Genomic DNA, 18,033 nt, shown 5'->3' on the forward strand with positions numbered 1-18,033 from the left:
AGTGACTGAACAACAACAGCAATCTTATGCAGTTGTGCTAAGGGCACCCAGGGAGGGGTTTGTATCCATGTTTGGACCATACTACTCGTGAGACTAGTGGAATCAGAAAGCACTCCAAGGAAAGAACAGTTTCAGGGGAGAAGGCATAAGCAGAGCTGGTTCATGACTTCTGACCTGGAGAGTCAGTGCTTTCTCTGCTCAAACAACAGGGGTTTGTGAGCATTACTATAGTAATGGAGGCTGTTTCTTCATCTTTTTTTTTTTTAAAACCATCTTTCTATTTTCTTTCCTTTGCAGCTAGACACTATACTTCAGGAGGGCAAAATCTACTTTGTCCTTCTTGCGTATAACCAACAAAAGCTGACCAGGGGGAGAAACACTTTCTAACTCCCTCCACTGCCAAATTAAGATAGTAAATCCTGCCACAAAATACACCAGGCGATTAAAATCTAAGCCTACTGACCACTGACTGTTCTGTCTTCTCTTTTGTGGTTCTATAGATGTGGATCCGGTTTATTTCTTCATGCACAGAGACCAAAGATCAGTTCCGTCTCCATCATCCTATCTCCTAGATCTGCAGTTAAATTATTAGTATCTTTCCCCTTATCTCTCATCTGGGATTCCACAGAATGTAGTGGTTATCACACTACAGTTTAGTTTCCAATTCATGATTTAAAGCTTCAAAGATTGTACCCATGAGACTTGGTCTCTCTCCCTGTCCATGCCCACACCAGAGTCCCCTGGTCCACTGCCCTGCTCCCTGTTGAACCTCAGGAGGCACATGAAAGCAGACCCTGGATTAGCATTTGCTTCTGACATTTGTGCTCACCGAGTTGGGCTTACATAAAAGGGTCTCTCCTTTTCTTATGTGACTTTTCTGGACTCCACCTCTTCCCTGCTGTAACTATACTGCCCATTGACCTTAGTACCTACTTCACCCGACCCGACCAGCCAGACCTCAATCCTCCGGGCTCTTGACCACCTCTGACACGGTTGTGTTCATTTGTCAGAGAAGACCATGGCTCAGAAAAGTTACATTAGATATAAAACTGTCTTCTAGCTAGCCTCGGGTCCTGACATTTTTATTTCCCTGGAGATGGGTCTGAAGGATCTACTATTTCCCCCTTCCCAATCAGACCTGGAGTTAGGTCATCTGCACCGTCCCCGCATGCCCGACTTTCCCGCGAGCGCCGAGCCCTGGGAAGTCTAACACACGATCCGCTTGCAAAGACTTCGCGATCTGTTCGAGCGCATAAAACAGAGAACAGGAAGCTCCAACCGCGTCCAACCACGCTCCGGTTTGTCCCCGAGGCCACCCCGGGAAGAAAACAAGTGTTTGCGGAATTTGGCGGCCAAGGCCCAATAAATCCAGGCTTTATTCTCATTCTACTTTCTCTCTAGGCATCTCCAAGCTCGACCCTCAAAATCAATCCCCCAGATCCGAAGGGTGGGCCAGGCGCTCTCCGCCCGGCTCGTGAGACCCCAGGAGGGCGTCCTCCGGGTTTCCATCAGCCTCCCCCACCAAACCCGCCCCCAGCCCAGCGGGGACCGGGCGAGCAGCCCCCCGCGCGGGGCTGGAGAAGGGCGAGGGAGGGAAGCGGTGGCGAGGCTCCCCCAGGGAGCGCAGCGGGGAGCGCAGCGGCGGGGTCGGGGGAAGGGCCGGGAGGCGCCGGCGCAGCCAATCCCCGGGCCGCCCCCTCCCCGCCGCCGCGAGCCGAGCCGGGGCGGGGGAGCCAGGCGGCGGCGGCGGCGGCGGCGGCGACGGAGGCTGCCGCGGGGAGGGATGGAGAGGGGAGGGGGGAGCGGAGCCGAGCGGAGACGGCCGCGGCGCTGCAGAGCGGCTGGGGCGGCGGCGCGGCTCCCGGTGCTCCCCCCGGCGCCCGCCCCGCGTCGGTGAGGGCCCGGCCTGGAGGCCCGGAGCCATGGGCTGCATCGGCTCCCGGACCGTGGGTGGGTACCGCGGCGGCGCGGGCGCCGGCGGAGGCAGGGCTCGGCCGGGTCCGGTCCTCCGGCCCCCTCCCCCACCGCGCCCCGCGCCCCTCCCCGGGATCCCTCTCTCCGCACCCGCCCGGTCCGGCCTCGCTTCCTCACTTTGCCTCCGAGACCTCGCGGTCCCTGCCTTCACCGCTCTCCGCTGTCCTCGCGCGCGCCTCCTGGGCTTGCATCCCTCCGGGCTCTTTGCATCCTTCTCCCTCTAGCTTCCTTCCGTCGCCCTCCCCCAGGCGCGGTCCCTCTCCATCATACCCCCACCGGCATCCTCTCCGTGGCTCTCCCCTACTCTCGCGTCCCCGCACCCTCCACCTCCAGGCCCTGCCTTCCCCAGCCTCCTCGCCCTACTCCTTGTCCGGAGCAGCCCCCCCCCCCTTCGAAGGACCCCCCAGCCTCAGTCTCAGCCCCGAGACTCCTTCGCACGCGCCCCCCCACCCACGCACCCACCGCACCCCGCTTCCATCCGGCTTGGATGTTTTGCCCCCATCTCTTTCCTTCTCCGTTGCCTTTTTCTGTCGTCCCTGCCTCCCCCGATTTGCTTTGTTCACGTGCATTTTCCCTCCGGGGCGGGGGCGGGATGAGCCTGGTGCCTCCGGGAGGGCAACGGGTTCCACGCCCGGAGGCAATGGGGCCGGGCCGGGCTGGGGTGGAGGGGACGAGCCGGGGACATCGGAGGAGGCGGGGGGCGGTTAGAGGGCTGGAGAGGGGTCGGCAGCTGGCTCCCCGGAGGGTGGGGCCGGCGGCGAAGAGAACCGGGACCCGACTGCACCTGTCGGCGGGGCTGGCGAGGCGGGGCCGGCTCTTTATTTACCTTTGGCTGGAAGAAGGAAGCGAGGCGCCTACTAAGTCTTCTCCCCTCTGCCTTGCTATCACCCCTTCTCCCCCACCCCATGCACCCACTCCGCTCTCACAGCTCAACAGATTGATCCAACAAGCCTCTCCCCAACCCCCCCAATTTTTCCAACTCCCAATTTCTCCCGCCTGCATGCCCTAGTGACCTCAGGCCGAGGGAATAATTCGTGTTATTATTGCAAACGAACTCACTCTCCAAAAGCCTGATTTCTCTGAGACCCGATTTATTCCCACGGATTACCACCGCCCCCCTCCCCTACTTTCACCTCTGCTCGGGGTTCTTTCCCTCCCCCTCCCTGCCCCCCGCGGCTCTGACTCAGCTCTCCCTCTCTCGCAAAGGCCACCTCCCCCCGCCCCTCTCTCCCACTCTGCCCTCCCCATCTCCTTTCCCCTCAGAGGTGGTTCCCTGCCTGCCCCATTCCCGCTCCTTTCGCCCAGACGTCCGTCTTTCCCGTTCCCTCCCAGCCGCCTCCTCTGCTCTGACCCATAGCACCATTCGCCCGTAGCCCCAGGGAGAAAGCGCCCGCTTTGTAGGGATCCTTCCTTTCTCAGACCTGTCAACCACAGTCCTTCTGCTTGCAGCATCTATGTCATCCTTACACGCCCAGTACCTCCTACTGCTGCCCAAGAACACATTCAATTCACCCCTTCTCAAGAGTGGACCCCTAATCCTAAACTCCGAATTAGAAAACTTTATGCTTGAATGCCAAGCATCTACCACCCAAGTGATTCTTCCTCAAGCCTTCCAGGAGGCACACCCTGCCCTGACACCAGCAGTCTCCATGTACGAGGAGCTCTGGCCTGAGCTGAACAATGACCGTCCTCCTAGGCCCTCCAGTTTCCCTGTCAGCCGGTCCACTCCCTCCCATTGTCTTCTGTCTTCTCTCTGACTTGAATTCCCGGTCTCTTAGTTTCTGTTTTTCAAAGTCCCCTGCTCTCCTCTCTCTGGCCCCCTTCTCTCCTCTTTCATTTGGCACGTGTCTCCCGCAGTCAGAATGACCCCATCTCTTTGCTTCTCTGCTCTTATTGCTTCTAGGTGAACACACCCAGCTCTCACCTCTATCCCCACCAAATCTCCTTCCTCTCATACAAATCTACCGGCTCCCATGGAGGGTCCACCAGGGAAGATGCAATCCTTCTACCTCACTTGTAATAAAGCCAACACGGAGGGAAGCTTTGCCCCGGAAAAGTTCTGCCCTTGTTTGTAGAGACCTAATAGAGGAAACGTACAGAACCCAGGCACTCCCATCAAGAAACCCTCAGAGATCCCTTGGGACAGAATGGAGAACTGTTTTCCTGCTAAAACCCAGCCACTGGCCCTTCCATTTAAACAAGAGCAACAAATTAGCTCATGGGACCCTTTTCCTAAGTGTGCTGTTCTTGACTGAGCTCAGTGTTGTTATCTCGTGCCAAAAACTGGGGGTGAGGGGGGATGTAGAGGGGAATAGGCAATCAGAAGAGAGAGTGGTTGTGGGAGGGGAGGGGGGCTGGCCCCCCACTTGTGGCATCAGAATTCTGGAGGAAGAGAAGGAGGGGCCGTCAGGGTGGGCACAGGCGGGGTGAAAGGGACGCACCTATCATCTGGCCACCGCAGGAAATGAGGTGATCGCCGTGGACTGGAAGGGCCTGAAGGATGTGGACCAAATCAACATGGACAGCACCAGCTCGCTGCACGGGAGCAGCCTTCACCGGCCATCCACGGAGGTGAGCACCCCCTCCCCAACCCTCATGCTCAGCTGCCCTCCTGAAAGACCTCGAAAAGACCCCTGAACCACCATGCAGAAACCCAGTCCTTCAGCCATTGTCCTGAATTCCAGGATAACATCCCAGACCCACTCTCAGACTGACACTTTCACAGAATGTTCCTCCTCCGTTCCTCAAATACAAGCCCAGTGCTCCACACCGAGACCCCAAGTTCCCGGTGTGACTCTCAGAAAAGCCCTCCCTACTTCTCACACTTCTGGAAAGCCCTCTGAGGAAGTGCCCCGGGTACCCACTCCCTCTCCTCTTCTCCTCACAGCAAACCCGGACAGACTTCTCCTGGGATGGCATCAATGTGAGTGCAGCTCCCCCCTCCCCCCTCCCCCCAACTCCTCTCCTTTGTCCTCCCCTGTAGGCCTGCCATAGAACACAGTGCTCCCTGGTTCCAATGGGCCCAGAAGCCCTCACGTTCTTTACCTACCCCCAAACTTCCAAGAGCGGTTGGGAGATGGGCCTCCTGGGTATCAGGGTTTCCTATCACCGGCCCTAGCTCAGATCCTTCCTCCTGAACATACAGGCATCCCTTACTCTCTTATCCCTCTGCCCTATCTCCCACGCCCCCTCCCAGCTCTCCATGGAGGACACCACTTCCATCCTTCCGAAGCTTAAGCGAAACTCGAATGCCTATGGCATTGGGGCCCTGGCCAAGTCATCGTTCTCAGGTGAGATTCCCCACCTGGGGATGCTTTCTGACAGGACACGGCCTGTGGGCTCCTGGTCTCAGTCTCCCTGCTGCTTCAGGCCTGGAAAACACACCATCATCCCCGTACTCCGGACCTGTTTGCCTTTTCTGTTAAGCCCCTCCAATCCTCCAGGCCGCCTCCTCATATACAGTGTCTTAGGGTATTACCTGCCCTTTTCATGAGTCAGCATCCCATGGGGCTAGGGTGGGGATAACAGGGTTCGGAGGGAATCTGGTACGGGTATTGTGTGATGTTCTGGAGGACATGGGGAATGTCTGGTCCCTCAGGGATTTCAAGAAGCATGAAGGATCACGTGACAAAGCCCACAGCCATGGGGCAGGGCCGGGTGGCCCACATGATTGAGTGGCAGGGCTGGGGGAAGACACCAGCCATTCAGCCGCAGCATAGCCACGAGGCTGTCCGCAGGGACACAGACGCCTACTCTGACCTCAGCGACGGAGAGAAGGAGGCCCGTTTCCTTGCAGGTACTTATTCCCCAGCCCCTCGAGAGACACATTTTCAGGATGGCCAAGACCCACTCTTCAACCTGGTCCCCTATGGTAGGACTGGCTCTGTCCGTGTGATGACCATCAGACTTCATTTCCCAACTAGCTTGAATTTCAAGGACTCTGACTTGTTCATTCTGATAAGTGCTCTCAAACTTTTTGTTTGTGTTTATTTGTTTATTTTGCTGCACTGGGTCTTAGGTTGTGGCATGTGGGATTTTAGAACCCAGGGCCCCTGCATTGGGAGTGTGGAGTCTTAGCCACTGGACTACAGGGAAGTCCCTCAAACTTATTATTATCATCTCAGTTGAGGGAAATTAACATGGGATTGTGGGTCCACCTGATGCCTTCTTTCCCACATGGTAGGACTCCTACCATGGTAGGAATCCAATCTCTGGATTCCCTCAGTACAGGAGGAAAAAAAGCAGGGGCCTTAGAATCAGTAGTCTCTGCCTCTGTTTATGTTTTATGATGTACAAGAAAGAAAAGCCTTGGGGTTCTCTTCTAGCCTTTGCCCATCAGCACTTTGCTGTCATGGATTCACTTACAGACAACTTACTTGTACAACCACCAGAAGATCAAGGGACCTGGGTGAGGAGAGGGTGTGTACAGAAGAGTTTTTATTCAGTAGAGGTAGGAGGCAGGTGTATGGTGCACTTACGACACTAACCAAGGGCATCCCTGGTGGCTCAGGGGTAAAGAATCTGCCTGCCAATGCAGGAGACATGGGTTCGATCACTAGATGGGGAAGACCCCCCTAGAGGAGGAAATGGCAATCCACTCCAGTGTTTTTATCTGGGAAATCCCATGGACAGAGGAGCCTGGTGGGCTACAGTCCATGGGATTGCAAAAGAGTTGGACACAACTTAGCAACTATCATCAATATTGGCCAAGCCTTGGTGGCAGATCTCAGCAAGATACTTCAGAAAAAAAGATAGATCTGGGCTCTGGTGGTGTGCGTGGCAGAAATACCAGTGGGGAGGGGAGATGAACAGGTGGGGGTGGTGCAGGGCAGCTAGCAAAGTAAGCTTCAACTTACTGTAACATGGCTTTGACTAGCATGGGAACCCCAAGTCTCTGCACCGTCATTACTCTATCCCCTCTCCCTTGCCATCCCAGACCTTAAACTTTCAGCCTGATACCACTGTGGACCTACAATCCCTCCCATTTGGATTCCTCTGGCCTTGACTACCTAGCACTAGCTACCATTCCTAAAAAATTCTGAAGGTAAACTTCTGGAAATCCTCAATTTTAATCCCTTATGATATCTCACCAGAAGACCCCCAATTCTTTCCCCTAGGAATTCGAAGTCTGACCTGGGAAGTCACCCATGATTTTGCCTTGTTTTAGGGCATATACAAAAACTGTGCTGTCCGATACAGTAGCCACTGGCCATATGTGGCTGAGAATTTGAAATGTGGCTAGTTGAAACGGAGACGTGCTGTAAGTGAAAATATCGACTGGATTTCAAAGACTTTGTGTGAATAAAAGAACGTAAAATATCTCAATAATTTGTATATGGATTATACATTGAAATGACAGTTTATATAGATTAGGTTAAAGATGTATTATTAAAATTCATTTTACCTGTTTCTTTTTAATATGGCTACTAGACAATTTTAAATTGCACAAATGACTTGTGTTATACTCCTATGGAACAGCACCGCACTGATGCCCCCTGCCCCAGGCAGGGGTCTAAGGCTTCCTGGAGGTGTCTTGTGCCAACTACCTTTCTTCTCCCAGGTGTCATGGAACAGTTTGCCATCTCCGAGGCTACTCTCATGGCCTGGTCTTCCATGGACGGTGAGGACATGAGTGTCAACTCCACCCAGGAAACACTGGGCTGCAACTACAGTGACAACTACCAGGAGCTGATGGAGAGTCAGGGTGAGGAACAGTTCCAGAATCCGACCCCAGAGGCTCCCTCCATTCATCTCTAAGACTCTGTGTTCACATCAGCTTTCCTATTGCCTCCCACATCCCACCCCCTTCTCACCCTTAATTTTCTGTGCTGCTGTCACAGCCTCTGATCATGTTCTGGGACCCCACCAACCTTCGTGATTCTCTTTCCAGATGCCCTCGCTCAAGCCCCGATGGATGGCTGGCCTCATTCCTATGTGTCCCAGGGCATGTACTGTCTGGGGTCATCGGATGCCTGGGAAGCGAGCGACCAGTCCCTCATTGCCTCTCCGGCCACGGGATCCTATCTCGGGCCTGCGTTTGATGACTCACAGCCTAGCCTGCATGAAATGGGACCTTCCCAACCTGCTTCAGGATACTCTGCTCAGGAGCCGTCTTCTTTGCTAGGGGGAGACACTGACTGGGCTCCAGGGGTGGGCGGGGTGGACCTGGCAAGAGGCCCCGTGGAGGAGGAGAAGAGGCCACTGGCCCCAGAGGAGGAAGAGGATGCGGGATGCCGGGACCTGGAGTCCCTGTCACCACGCGAGGACCCCGAGATGTCCACCGCTCTCAGCCGGAAGGTGTCTGACGTCACATCTTCAGGCGTGCAGTCCTTTGATGAGGAGGAAGGCGAGGGCAACAACAACTAGGTTCCTCCCACTCCTCGCCCAGCCGTCCACTCCTGCCGGAGGAGCCTGGCTGCAACCACACCTTCCTCCTTCCCCCAGCAGCGCGCCTGAAACCTGGGCAAGAAGACCCTGATGAGCCCAGGAGGCGTCCTCGCCAGCAAAACGGAGGGCCAGGGTGGAATTTTATCCGGGCTTATGCTGTAGAGACCACAGGTCCAGAAATTGAGGCCCGGGCAACCGAGACGGCCCGGAACTTCGCTTGCCTGCGGGCTTCTGGGTCTGCGGCGTGCGTCCCGCGCGCAGGAGCACCGTCCCCTGGACTGCCGGTCTTTGCTCCCTGATCTCGTCTTCCAGAAGTCTCCACTGTGGCTGTCTGAAGGCCTCCTTTCTCCAACTCACTCTTGCTCTTCCCGACTTTTTTCTCTGGCTGTGACCCAGGCTCAGCCCCACTATGAGGAGCAGACCTGGGGGGCTGTTGGATGTGATTCGATGGACCGGGGTGGGGCTGGGGGCAGGGGGTACAGACCATGTCTCCTTGGAGGGTGGAGAGTCTGCCCTCAGAGGTAACTTGGCTTCTGAGATGAGGGATCTCGGAGAAGATGGACGTGGCAATGGATGCACAGGGGCCAGTTGGTCACTGGTGAGACCCAGGACAAACGGGCCACGTGCTTTGGGATCTTGAGTATATCCAGTGGATGAACGGAGGGCCCCACGGACCTGGGAAAGGACCCCCAGGGCTGGCTGCTCCAGCTCTTCTTCCCTTTTTCTGCCTTCTTCCATCCCCTGCTCTGGGAGCCCCGGCCCCGCCCCGCCAAGGGGAGACTTGGAATGCTGGTGTCCTGGCCAGACAGGAAGCATGAAGCTGCCTCCCTCCATCCAGCCCTAATTCTCTGGAGCTGTTTACACTTTTCTCTTTGCCTTTTCTACATTTTTATAACTTCTTGGGGACTCAGGGTTGAGTGGGGGTGGAGGGAGGGGTCTGGTGCTGTCAGGCACCCCCCGGATTGGGGCGGGGGAGGGGGTTTGGTGTTGGCTGAGGAGCAGCGAGGGTGCTTGGCCCCCTTTGCCCTTCCTCGCCTCCTCCCAGGACTCCCGGGAGGACCTCACAGGTGTCCCCCCTCCCTCCCCAGACCTGAGGAGGACGCGGTATTCTTACTTTCAGGATAAGCCCCCGGAACTGCTTGCCCTCCCACACCCACTCTCCATTCTTGGAGGGGAGTGGGGGGGGGGACCTCTGGGCAGCCCGTGAAGCCTGATCGTAGGGGGCTGAGTTGAAGGGTAGAGTGGCGAGCCAGTCCTCCAACCCCCCCCCCCCCCCCACCCGCCTCCACCACAGAATGAGGAGGCTGAGCGCTGGGGTGGCTCCGTCCATGTACGACCCTGCCCCCCCCACATCAAGCCCCCACTGTCATACACACGTGCCCCTGAAATGCAACCGAGGCCACGTCCCACGTCTTCCGGGGGAGGGGAGGATGGCCACCCTCCGAGGTTGGTTCTTGCAGAGGAAACGGGTGGGCAGGGTGAGCCCAGGTAGGTGAAGTCGCTTTGGATGAGGCGCTGTGTGCTCACGTGACCGTACACTGCTGGCCCCGCCCTGCACCCCTTGCTGCAGGCCTTTGGGGTTTGCTGGTCACGGTTTCCTCCTCTCAAGGGGTCCCTGTTTCCTGACCTTGTGCACCCTGCCCTCTCTCTAAGGCATCATCCTTTTCTCTTTACTCTCACCCGCTTCGTGCCCCATCCTCCACCCCCAGACCGCAGGGGACATCCAGTCCAGGGAGCGGGTTCATTCATCAACAGTTCCTTTTCCGCTCAGGGCCCTGTGGAGTCAGGAAAGGTCATCTAAAGCAGCGTCCTCTCCTTCCTCGCCCGAGGAAGCCCAGCGTCCCTGCCAGTCCTGCTAAAAGATGGCTAAAACTCTAAAGAACTCAGCAGAGTTCAGATGTGAGCGTGAGGGTGGGGTTCAGTCTCTCCTGGGCGCTGGCATCGCTGCAGACCAGAGGTCGGGTGGGGCGGGCTCTGCACTTTGCAGGCAGCTCCCCCTCCGCTCTGAAGAGGGAGAAGACTCGAGGAGCTGGCCTGGGACCCTCTTAGGACTCTTCCAAGGGAGGGACCGCCTCTCTGGTGCTGGGGGCCAGGGTGCATGGGGTTTGCTTGTAGCCTATTTTAGGGGGAGGGGAGGGGCATGTGCCGGAAGAGGCTGCTGGGGGTGGGGGAGGGTTGCTTTTTCTTTGGGGTTAAAGGCTGTGCAGCACGTTTTAGGACAGCCCCCAGAACGGGGCTGTTTTTATATCATTGTGAATGAAACTGCTCTTGCTAAATTATTTTCTTCTGGTGGGGGGTGCACTTTCATTTTCAATTCACTTTATTAAAGGAAAATCGCAACCTTCCATTCCTCCCCTCCCCCCATCGCCCCCCACCCAACCTCCCCCCACCCCCACACCTTCCTCTCAAGGAGGGAATCTTGGTGAATGAGTTATTACCTCTCCTCGCCCCCCACCTGTACATCCCATACTCCCTCTTCCAGGTCTGGGAAATATCCATTTTTACAGCCAGTCTTCGCATGTTTTCTTAATGTGACATTTCCACCCCAGGCCCAAGAGAGATTCTATGACATATATTACAGAGAGAATTATATATAAATATATATATAAATATTATAGATTATATACACAGGAGCAGGGGCTCCAGGGCCCACTGCTAGGCCCCCTCCCCAGGCTGCAGCCTCTCTCTCTTGGCCCTGGGGAGGCAGAAGGGGTGTACTGTTGGGAGATGGTTCCAGGCTGTGTTCAATGGCACTAAACACTGTGGTGGCACCTTCGGCTATGAGTGTCTTATTTGGGGGGCGGTGGAGGCTGGGCATGAGGCAGGACGGAGGAGGATGCCTGGGATGGGCACAAAGATTTAAAGGAGGCATCAAAGTAGGCTCCGGGAGTTGGTGATGGACAGGGAAGCCTGGCATGCTGCAATCCACGGGGTCGCAAAGAGTCGGACACGACTGAGCGACTGAACTGAACTGAAAAGAAGGGAGGGATGAAAGCCTTGGGGGTGGGATCAAGAGCACCTGGGACCACTTGCAGAGAAGGCAGGGTAATGGCAGCTCCCTGTCGCTGGCTTGGGGCGGATAAGGGTCTCTGACTTCCCAAGTGTGGGAGAGCTGGGCCATTTCAACACTGAACCTCTAGAAGAGGAATAAAAAGGACCAGCCCCGAAGAAGCGTGGGGGTAAACCAGTGGCCCAGCTGCCCTGAGCCTCAGTTCTGGGCAGGAGAAGCCCCGGCTAGATCAGCTCAAGGACAGGGCTGACCCTTGGGCAGGACAGTGCCCAAAGACGACAGTGGGAAAGGGAGTGACCTGGAAACCGGAGGGTGAGGAAGCTGTAATGCGAGATGCCAGAGGGAGTAAAATAAATCCATTAGGGCCGCGTGACTGTTGAGCCACAAGTTACCACCCCTTCCACACAGAGCCTTCCCGTGACCGTCTGTCTTCTAGGCTCTTCCCCTGAATAGGCTCTGTATCTGTGTCTCACTGCCTAAATGGAGGATGGAGGGGGATGTAGAAATGGCCTTTTCCCGCCCGAGGAGTTGAGGCCAGACCCTGGGAGCTCAGATGGTAAAGTGTCTGCCTGCAATGTGGGAGACCCAGGTTCGATCCCCAGGTCGGGAAGATCCCCTGGAGAAGGAAATGGCAACCCACTCCAGTACTCTTGCCTGGAAAATTCCATGGATGGAGGACCCTGGTAGGCTACAGTCCATGGGGTCACAAAGAGTTGGACACAACTGAGTGACTTCACTTTCTAGTAGGAGTCAGAATGGAGTCTGGAGGCAAATTTCAGGGAGTGGCTGTGGGCAAGTGGAGGGCTCTGAGAGAAGGCGCTGTGGACAGTTTGCCAATACATTCAAGGGCCATCAGTCCATGAGGCCATGAGGCGGTCCCGTCTCCTCCTCCAACATGGCTCTGGCAGGACCACAGTCATCCTGGGTCTCCATTAACCTACCCCCAGGGGAACTGATGGGAGGATGGGCAAGGCCGGGAAGGCACTGGGATAAGAACCCTGGGGGCAGGGGGAGGGCAGGTTGTGGGGGATGCATGGGAGAGGCAGGTATTCCCCATCCACACACGGGCAAACTCAGGAAGCCCATGGAATATCAGGGGACCTTCACACAGATCCACCACCTATCTGGGGATGGGAGGGCATGGCCCAAATGACTGACCAAAGCTACCCCCTGCCCAAATTCCAGCTCCTCCTCCAAGGATCACATTTTTTAAAACTCCCAGGAGAGGCCGTGTATTGATGTGATCCCCACCAGCTTCAGGAAGCACCCTCTCCCACATGGTACGCCCTCTCTCCTGAGTCCCTGGACAGCCTCCGTGAGAGGAGGTGCAAGAGGCAGTCAAAGGATCAGTTCATCCCCATCCTCCTCATCGGTGGAGCGCAGACTGGGGCCCTGCAGGATGTCAGCCAGCTCCTCCTCCTCGGGCCCTGGCCCCTCCACCAGCTCCAGCTCTTCCAGCTCGCTCTCTGCCTTGGCCGGAGTCTGGGAGAGGGGGTGCTCCGGGAAGGGGGGTGGCACGGGGGTCTCTGGGGAAGCAGGGGTCACGTCCCCTGCCCCAGTGGCCCCAGCTCCGTCGTCAGGCAGACTCCAGCCCTCTGCAGGAGGAAGCGGGACCCCGGTGTTCTTCCGAGTGGAAGTTGTACTCCGGAAGCTGGCAAGAGGGGGGCGGAGCTGCACCCCAGACTTGGTGTGTCCCTCAATGGCCTTCTGCAGCTGGGGAGCACAGGGAAGGGGAGAGAGGGTAGGACACGGGGAAGGAAAGAAGACGAGAAGGCAGGAACAGCGGAGAAATGGACAATCAAAGGAAAAGGAATGGGAAAGATATGGCGTGGCAGGGATGAATCAAAGGGAGAAGACAGAAAAAGGAAAATCGGGGCATGATGGACTGAGAGCCTCACCTGCAGAGCGGTGAAATCTCAAGAGCCCTGACCCAGGATCTCTTTTGCCCGGCCCCCAACCCTCAGGCCCCCTTCAGCCACGTGCCATTTGCCGGCTCTTTCCACGCCCCTCCACCGCAGCAACCCCATGAGACCATGATTCAGGCCCTGTGTCCCCATTCCAAGCCCATGCCATCCTGATAAGATCAGGGGGCTGCCACCCCCGACCCCCTCCAGTCTCTGCGTGAGAAACAGGTGGGAAACCCGGAGCACCTCCCGGATGTTAGAACCATCCCCTCCCCACCTCACCCCTTCCTCCCACTGCCGCTCCAACGGGGGAATACGTCACTCTTACCTCCTCCAGGGCCAGCACGCCCCTCAGCTTCCCCATGCTGGTCACATAAGCAAGGTGGAGGCCCAGGAGGGAGAAGAGGGTGTGGGTCTGCGAGCACAGAGCGGTGGGTAAGGTCAGCATAGTGGCACCGCCCCTTCCGGTCCTCCCGGAAGCCCTGCTGGGTGGGTGGTGGGCAAAGACTTGCCTTGTGCAGAGTCGTCTGCTCCACCAGCTGGAAGGGGGACTGGTCGATACAGCAAGAGTCAAAACAGACAGGCAGGCCCAGCTGCTCCTGCTCCCAGGCCTCAATCTGCCAGAAAGGAGGGCCATCACCCAATATCGGAGCCCCCTTAAACCCCAGATTCTTGATCTCAAACTGCCCTCCAATTCCTGGCCGGGAAACCTGAAATAGGCTGTGAAACTACCAATCACAGCTCCTCCAGGTCGCTGGCCCACCTCCCTTTTCCCCAATAAATTCTCCTCCCTCCTCCAGCCCCAAATCAACCTTCAGCTTCAGGTGCTCAAAACATGCCCCCTTCTTCATGGTGCCCCAAACGCTTGCTATTCCCCACCCATCTTTCCAATCTTGTTTTCTATTACTCCTGTGATTTTCTTGGGCTCCAAAATCACTGAGGATGGTGACTGCAGCCATGAAAGTAAAAGACACTTAGCCCTTGCAAGAAAAGGTATGACAAACCTAAACAACGTATCAAAAATCAGAGACATCCCTTTGTCAACAAAGTCCATCTAGTCAAAGCTATGGCTTTTCCAGTAGTCACGTAGGGCTGTGAGAGCTGGACCATGAACTGTGGTGCTGGAGAAGACTCTTTAGAGTCTGTTGTACTACAAGGAGATCAAACCAGTCAGTCTTACAGGAAATCAACCCTGAATATTCACTGAAAGGACTGATGCTGAAGCTCCAATGTTTTGGCTACCTGATGCAAAGAGCCAACTCATTGGAAAAGATTCTGATGTTGGGAAAGATAGCAGGCAGGAGGAGAAGAGGGCAACAGAGGATGAGATGGTTGGATGACATCACTGACTCAATGGACATGAGCCTGAGCAAACTCTGGGAGAACCAGTGTGGGTCTTGCTCCATCTTAGACTTGCCTTAGCTCTGGATGGAACTCCTCCAGAGGGCTGTGAGGCATCCATCATTGTGCGTCATGAAGAAACCTGCAGGCTGACCTTTTACAAAGCAGATCTTGGTGAAACTTTATTGGATTTAAAGGGCTGTTCTGGGTCACATGGCACTTTGTTGACTCAAACAAGCCGCTTTTGTGTGTGTGTTTGGTTGTTTTGTTCTACATTGTATTGCTTTGTCTGTGACTAAAGCAATAAGGCAAAAGTTCAACTGTGCTTTGGATTTTAGATTTGCATGCCCAAATCCCCAAGGCTCTAAATAATCCAGTATCGCTGTGGCTCTCATAAATGAATTTTAAATTTTCTGTAACCTCTTCTCAGTCCCCTCTGAATGTGCTAGAGAAAACGTTCAGGAGTCCCTTGGACAGAAAAGAGATCAAACCAGTCAATCCTAAAAGAAATCAACCCCGAATATTCTCTGGAAAGACTGATGCTGAAGCTGAAGCTCCAGTACATTGACCACCTGATGTCAAGAGCTGTCTCACTGGAAAAGACCTTGATGCTGGGAAAGATTGAAGCCAGGAAGGGAAGGAGATAACAGAGAACGAGATGGCTGGATGGCATCACTGACTCAATGGACATGAATTTGAGCAAGCTCCGGGAGATGGTGAAGGACAGGAAGGCCTGGTGTGCTGCAGTCCATGGGATCGCAAAGAGCTGGACACAACTGAGTGACTGCACAACAACCTCTGAATGAGGTTCTACTGTCTTTGTTTTTCAGTTTGCTCAGATCTACACGTCTCAAGCTTCAGAGGACGTCACTGAAGGTCATAGCCCAGTAGGTCATCCCCACTGAAGGTCATCCCCCACTGAAGGTCATCTCACATCCAGTGTTTGGTCTACAGGGCTGCGCTCTCCCCATCTGTCCCATTCTGCTTTTTCCTGACTACAATCACACCTCTTCCAAACTTTCACCTTCCCTAACTAAAAGTCCACCCAAAGTTGGGCAGCACTCAGCCCAGGATGGATGACCACTTAGCAGGTACGTTGCAGACAAGGTTTACTTAAATGACAGGGAGCGAGACCCTTGCCGATGCTGGTTTGGTTGCTACTGCCCTCCTGCAGTGTGCTCTGATCATTTCTGGCCTCCCTGGTTCCATTTTCCCTGTCCTCGGGGAACAACAGTAGCAGAACCATTTCCTGTGCACTCACACCAAGCACTTCTCTGTGCCAAGCCTTATGCCAATTGCTTCACTCCTCGAATCCTCTGCCCTATGGTTATCTCTACTTTACAGATAAGGAAAAACAGAGGAACAGAGTGCCTAAGTGTTTGTCCTTAAATGCTTAAGATTACACAGAGGTGGGCTTCCGACCTTGACTGCCCATCATGTCCCAGGAACCCCAGTTTTCATCTGCTCTAGGTTTGATGTGATCCACGACTTTAAAAAGCTCAGCATCAATTACAAACCAGGACTCTAATGGGTGTGTATTCCTAACAGAGCGGCGGAATTAGTAGACAAGTCATAGCAAAGACTTCAGGTGACCTAGAATTGAATTCTTTGACTATTCCCAAAGGTCTCATCTTGATATTGTCAAGGGTGTCATCTGTATCCAGCCTGAAAACGCTGCTCAAAATATCCTTAAGTTTGACTCCTATTGTATCTTATCCTTCGAAAGAGTCATGGTGGGTCCCATGGGAGCTGAGAGCTGCTTAAAGTCTTCCCTGAGATAGATATCAGCTAAAAATGTATCATCTATCTTCCTTTTATCGCTAGTTGCACTTTATTTCCTGTGGTTATTAAATAACCTCACTGATCAACTAGCTGGCTTTCTTTGGTGCATTAAAAAAAAAAGTATTATTGGTTTCAGCAGCCTAGTAAAGCACTCCTTCATTGTAGTTATGACCCATCTGATTCCTGCTTATGGGTAGAGGAATTGTTCAATTTTTTTCATCTGTGATTATCCATTTGATTTTTCAGGTCATTTATCCAGAAATGTTGTGTGTCTTGAGGGGTGTCAAGGGGAGAAGAGGAAGACCTGCCTTTCTCTCCTGTCTGTCACTAACCACCCTCTCCTCCAATCTTGAGTACTTTTAATTTTTAGCACATATATATTCTGGATGGGATTTTCCAGGTGGTATAGTGGTAAAGAATGCAGGAGATTCAGGAGACTCAGGTTGATCCCTGGGTCAGGAAAATCCCCTGGAGGAAGAAATGGCAACCCACTCCATTATTCTTGCCTTGGAACTCCAATGGAGAGAGGAGCCTGGTGGGCTACAGTCCATAGAGTTCCAGAGAGTCAGACACAACTGAGGAAATAAGCACGCATGGATGCATATATTCTGGATATCCAGTAGATGTTTCTTTGAAGATAATATACATTATGGTATTTTATCAGCTACATACTTTTTGTTGTTTGCTCATTTTGCATATCTAATTTTATATTTTAATATCAAGATAAATTTCCCATGAAAATTACCATTTGAACCATTTTAAGTGTACAATTAAGTGGCTTTTAGTACATTCAAAATGTTCAACCATTGGCAACGTCAACTTTCAGAGAGGGGGGCGGGGTGGATGGGTGAGTAGGGATCAGGGAATCGGCTTACATAGTTGTGAAGGCTAAAAAGTCTGATATTTCAGCCACGTACTTTTAAAGCTCTACCGTTCAGCCTTTGCAGCAAGCTTGCCTTCTCTTGACTAAATGGAATGGTTGCTAATGGATTTTATTGGTATCTCTCCACACCCCAGGGTAGTTCTGATCTGCACAGCTCAGCCATATGTTCCCAATCTGTTCCCTGTGCCATGTTCTGGTCACTCAGCACAACCTGCTCCACCCAGTGCTTGATTTTCTCTCTCATGGACTCAACAGCCCCCTCTCTGCAAAAATAGGCATTTGTCCCAAGGAGGCACCACGGTCGGTATTTGGCCTCAGTCTGTGGTTCTTCCCAGTCTCGCTTCCTGGAATCTTCCCATTGTCCCCTGTCTCAGGGCCCAGATCAACCTAGCATAGTAACCTCACCAGGCACTGATTTCCCCATTTTAGTTTTGATGCCGTTCTTCCACCTCCATTTGTATGAGTTGGCTGCCCAGTGCCATTTTCCTGCAGGTAAATGTCATCCTTCCCACATAGCGTCTGCCTGGTCCAGAATGCCTCTAACGTCCCAAAGCTCTAAGGCTCATCCTAGCACCACTGGCCCATCTACACACAGCAGCTCAGAACGTCCTTCTCCTGAAATGACACTGGTCCCCATGAGGACAACGCCATGCTTCCCCACCTCCAAGCAATGTGCCCAGCACCACTAACAACCCCACTAACAACCTCTCAGAGTGCCCTTCTGCCTAGCTTCACATCTTATTCTTACAACA

The 18,033-nt window shown here is 54.3% G+C and overlaps 3 protein-coding genes across 3 annotated transcripts in view; 1 reads left to right on the plus strand and 2 right to left on the minus strand.

The window, feature by feature from the left end:
* The window catches only part of ZYX (zyxin), a 39,020-nt gene extending 36,821 nt beyond the window's left edge, over positions 1–2,199 (minus strand). Inside the window, exon 1 of the mRNA XM_070462099.1 lies at positions 2,092–2,199. The gene's annotated coding sequence lies outside the window, so the exon portion shown is untranslated. The remainder of the gene's footprint in view (positions 1–2,091) is intronic.
* FAM131B (family with sequence similarity 131 member B) lies at positions 1,613–8,431 on the plus strand. Its single transcript, XM_020897557.2, has 7 exons — positions 1,613–1,950; positions 4,436–4,545; positions 4,862–4,897; positions 5,171–5,264; positions 5,573–5,770; positions 7,535–7,678; positions 7,865–8,431. The coding sequence occupies exons 1-7, from the start codon at positions 1,923–1,925 to the stop codon at positions 8,338–8,340; spliced, it is 1,086 nt and encodes a 361-aa protein (XP_020753216.1). The 5' UTR covers positions 1,613–1,922; the 3' UTR covers positions 8,341–8,431.
* Positions 8,432–10,755: 2,324 nt separating this feature from the next.
* Positions 10,756–18,033, minus strand: part of CLCN1 (chloride voltage-gated channel 1) — a 40,201-nt gene continuing 32,923 nt past the window's right edge. The window contains exons 21-23 of the mRNA XM_070461927.1: positions 13,788–13,892; positions 13,604–13,690; positions 10,756–13,084 (exon numbers count right to left, since the gene is read on the minus strand). Of these exons, the coding sequence (XP_070318028.1) occupies positions 12,710–13,084; positions 13,604–13,690; positions 13,788–13,892 (567 nt within the window). The 3' untranslated portion in view covers positions 10,756–12,709. The remainder of the gene's footprint in view (positions 13,085–13,603; positions 13,691–13,787; positions 13,893–18,033) is intronic.

Source organism: Odocoileus virginianus, chromosome 1 (genome assembly GCF_023699985.2).
Source record: "Odocoileus virginianus isolate 20LAN1187 ecotype Illinois chromosome 1, Ovbor_1.2, whole genome shotgun sequence".
Taxonomy (NCBI): domain Eukaryota; kingdom Metazoa; phylum Chordata; class Mammalia; order Artiodactyla; family Cervidae; genus Odocoileus; species Odocoileus virginianus.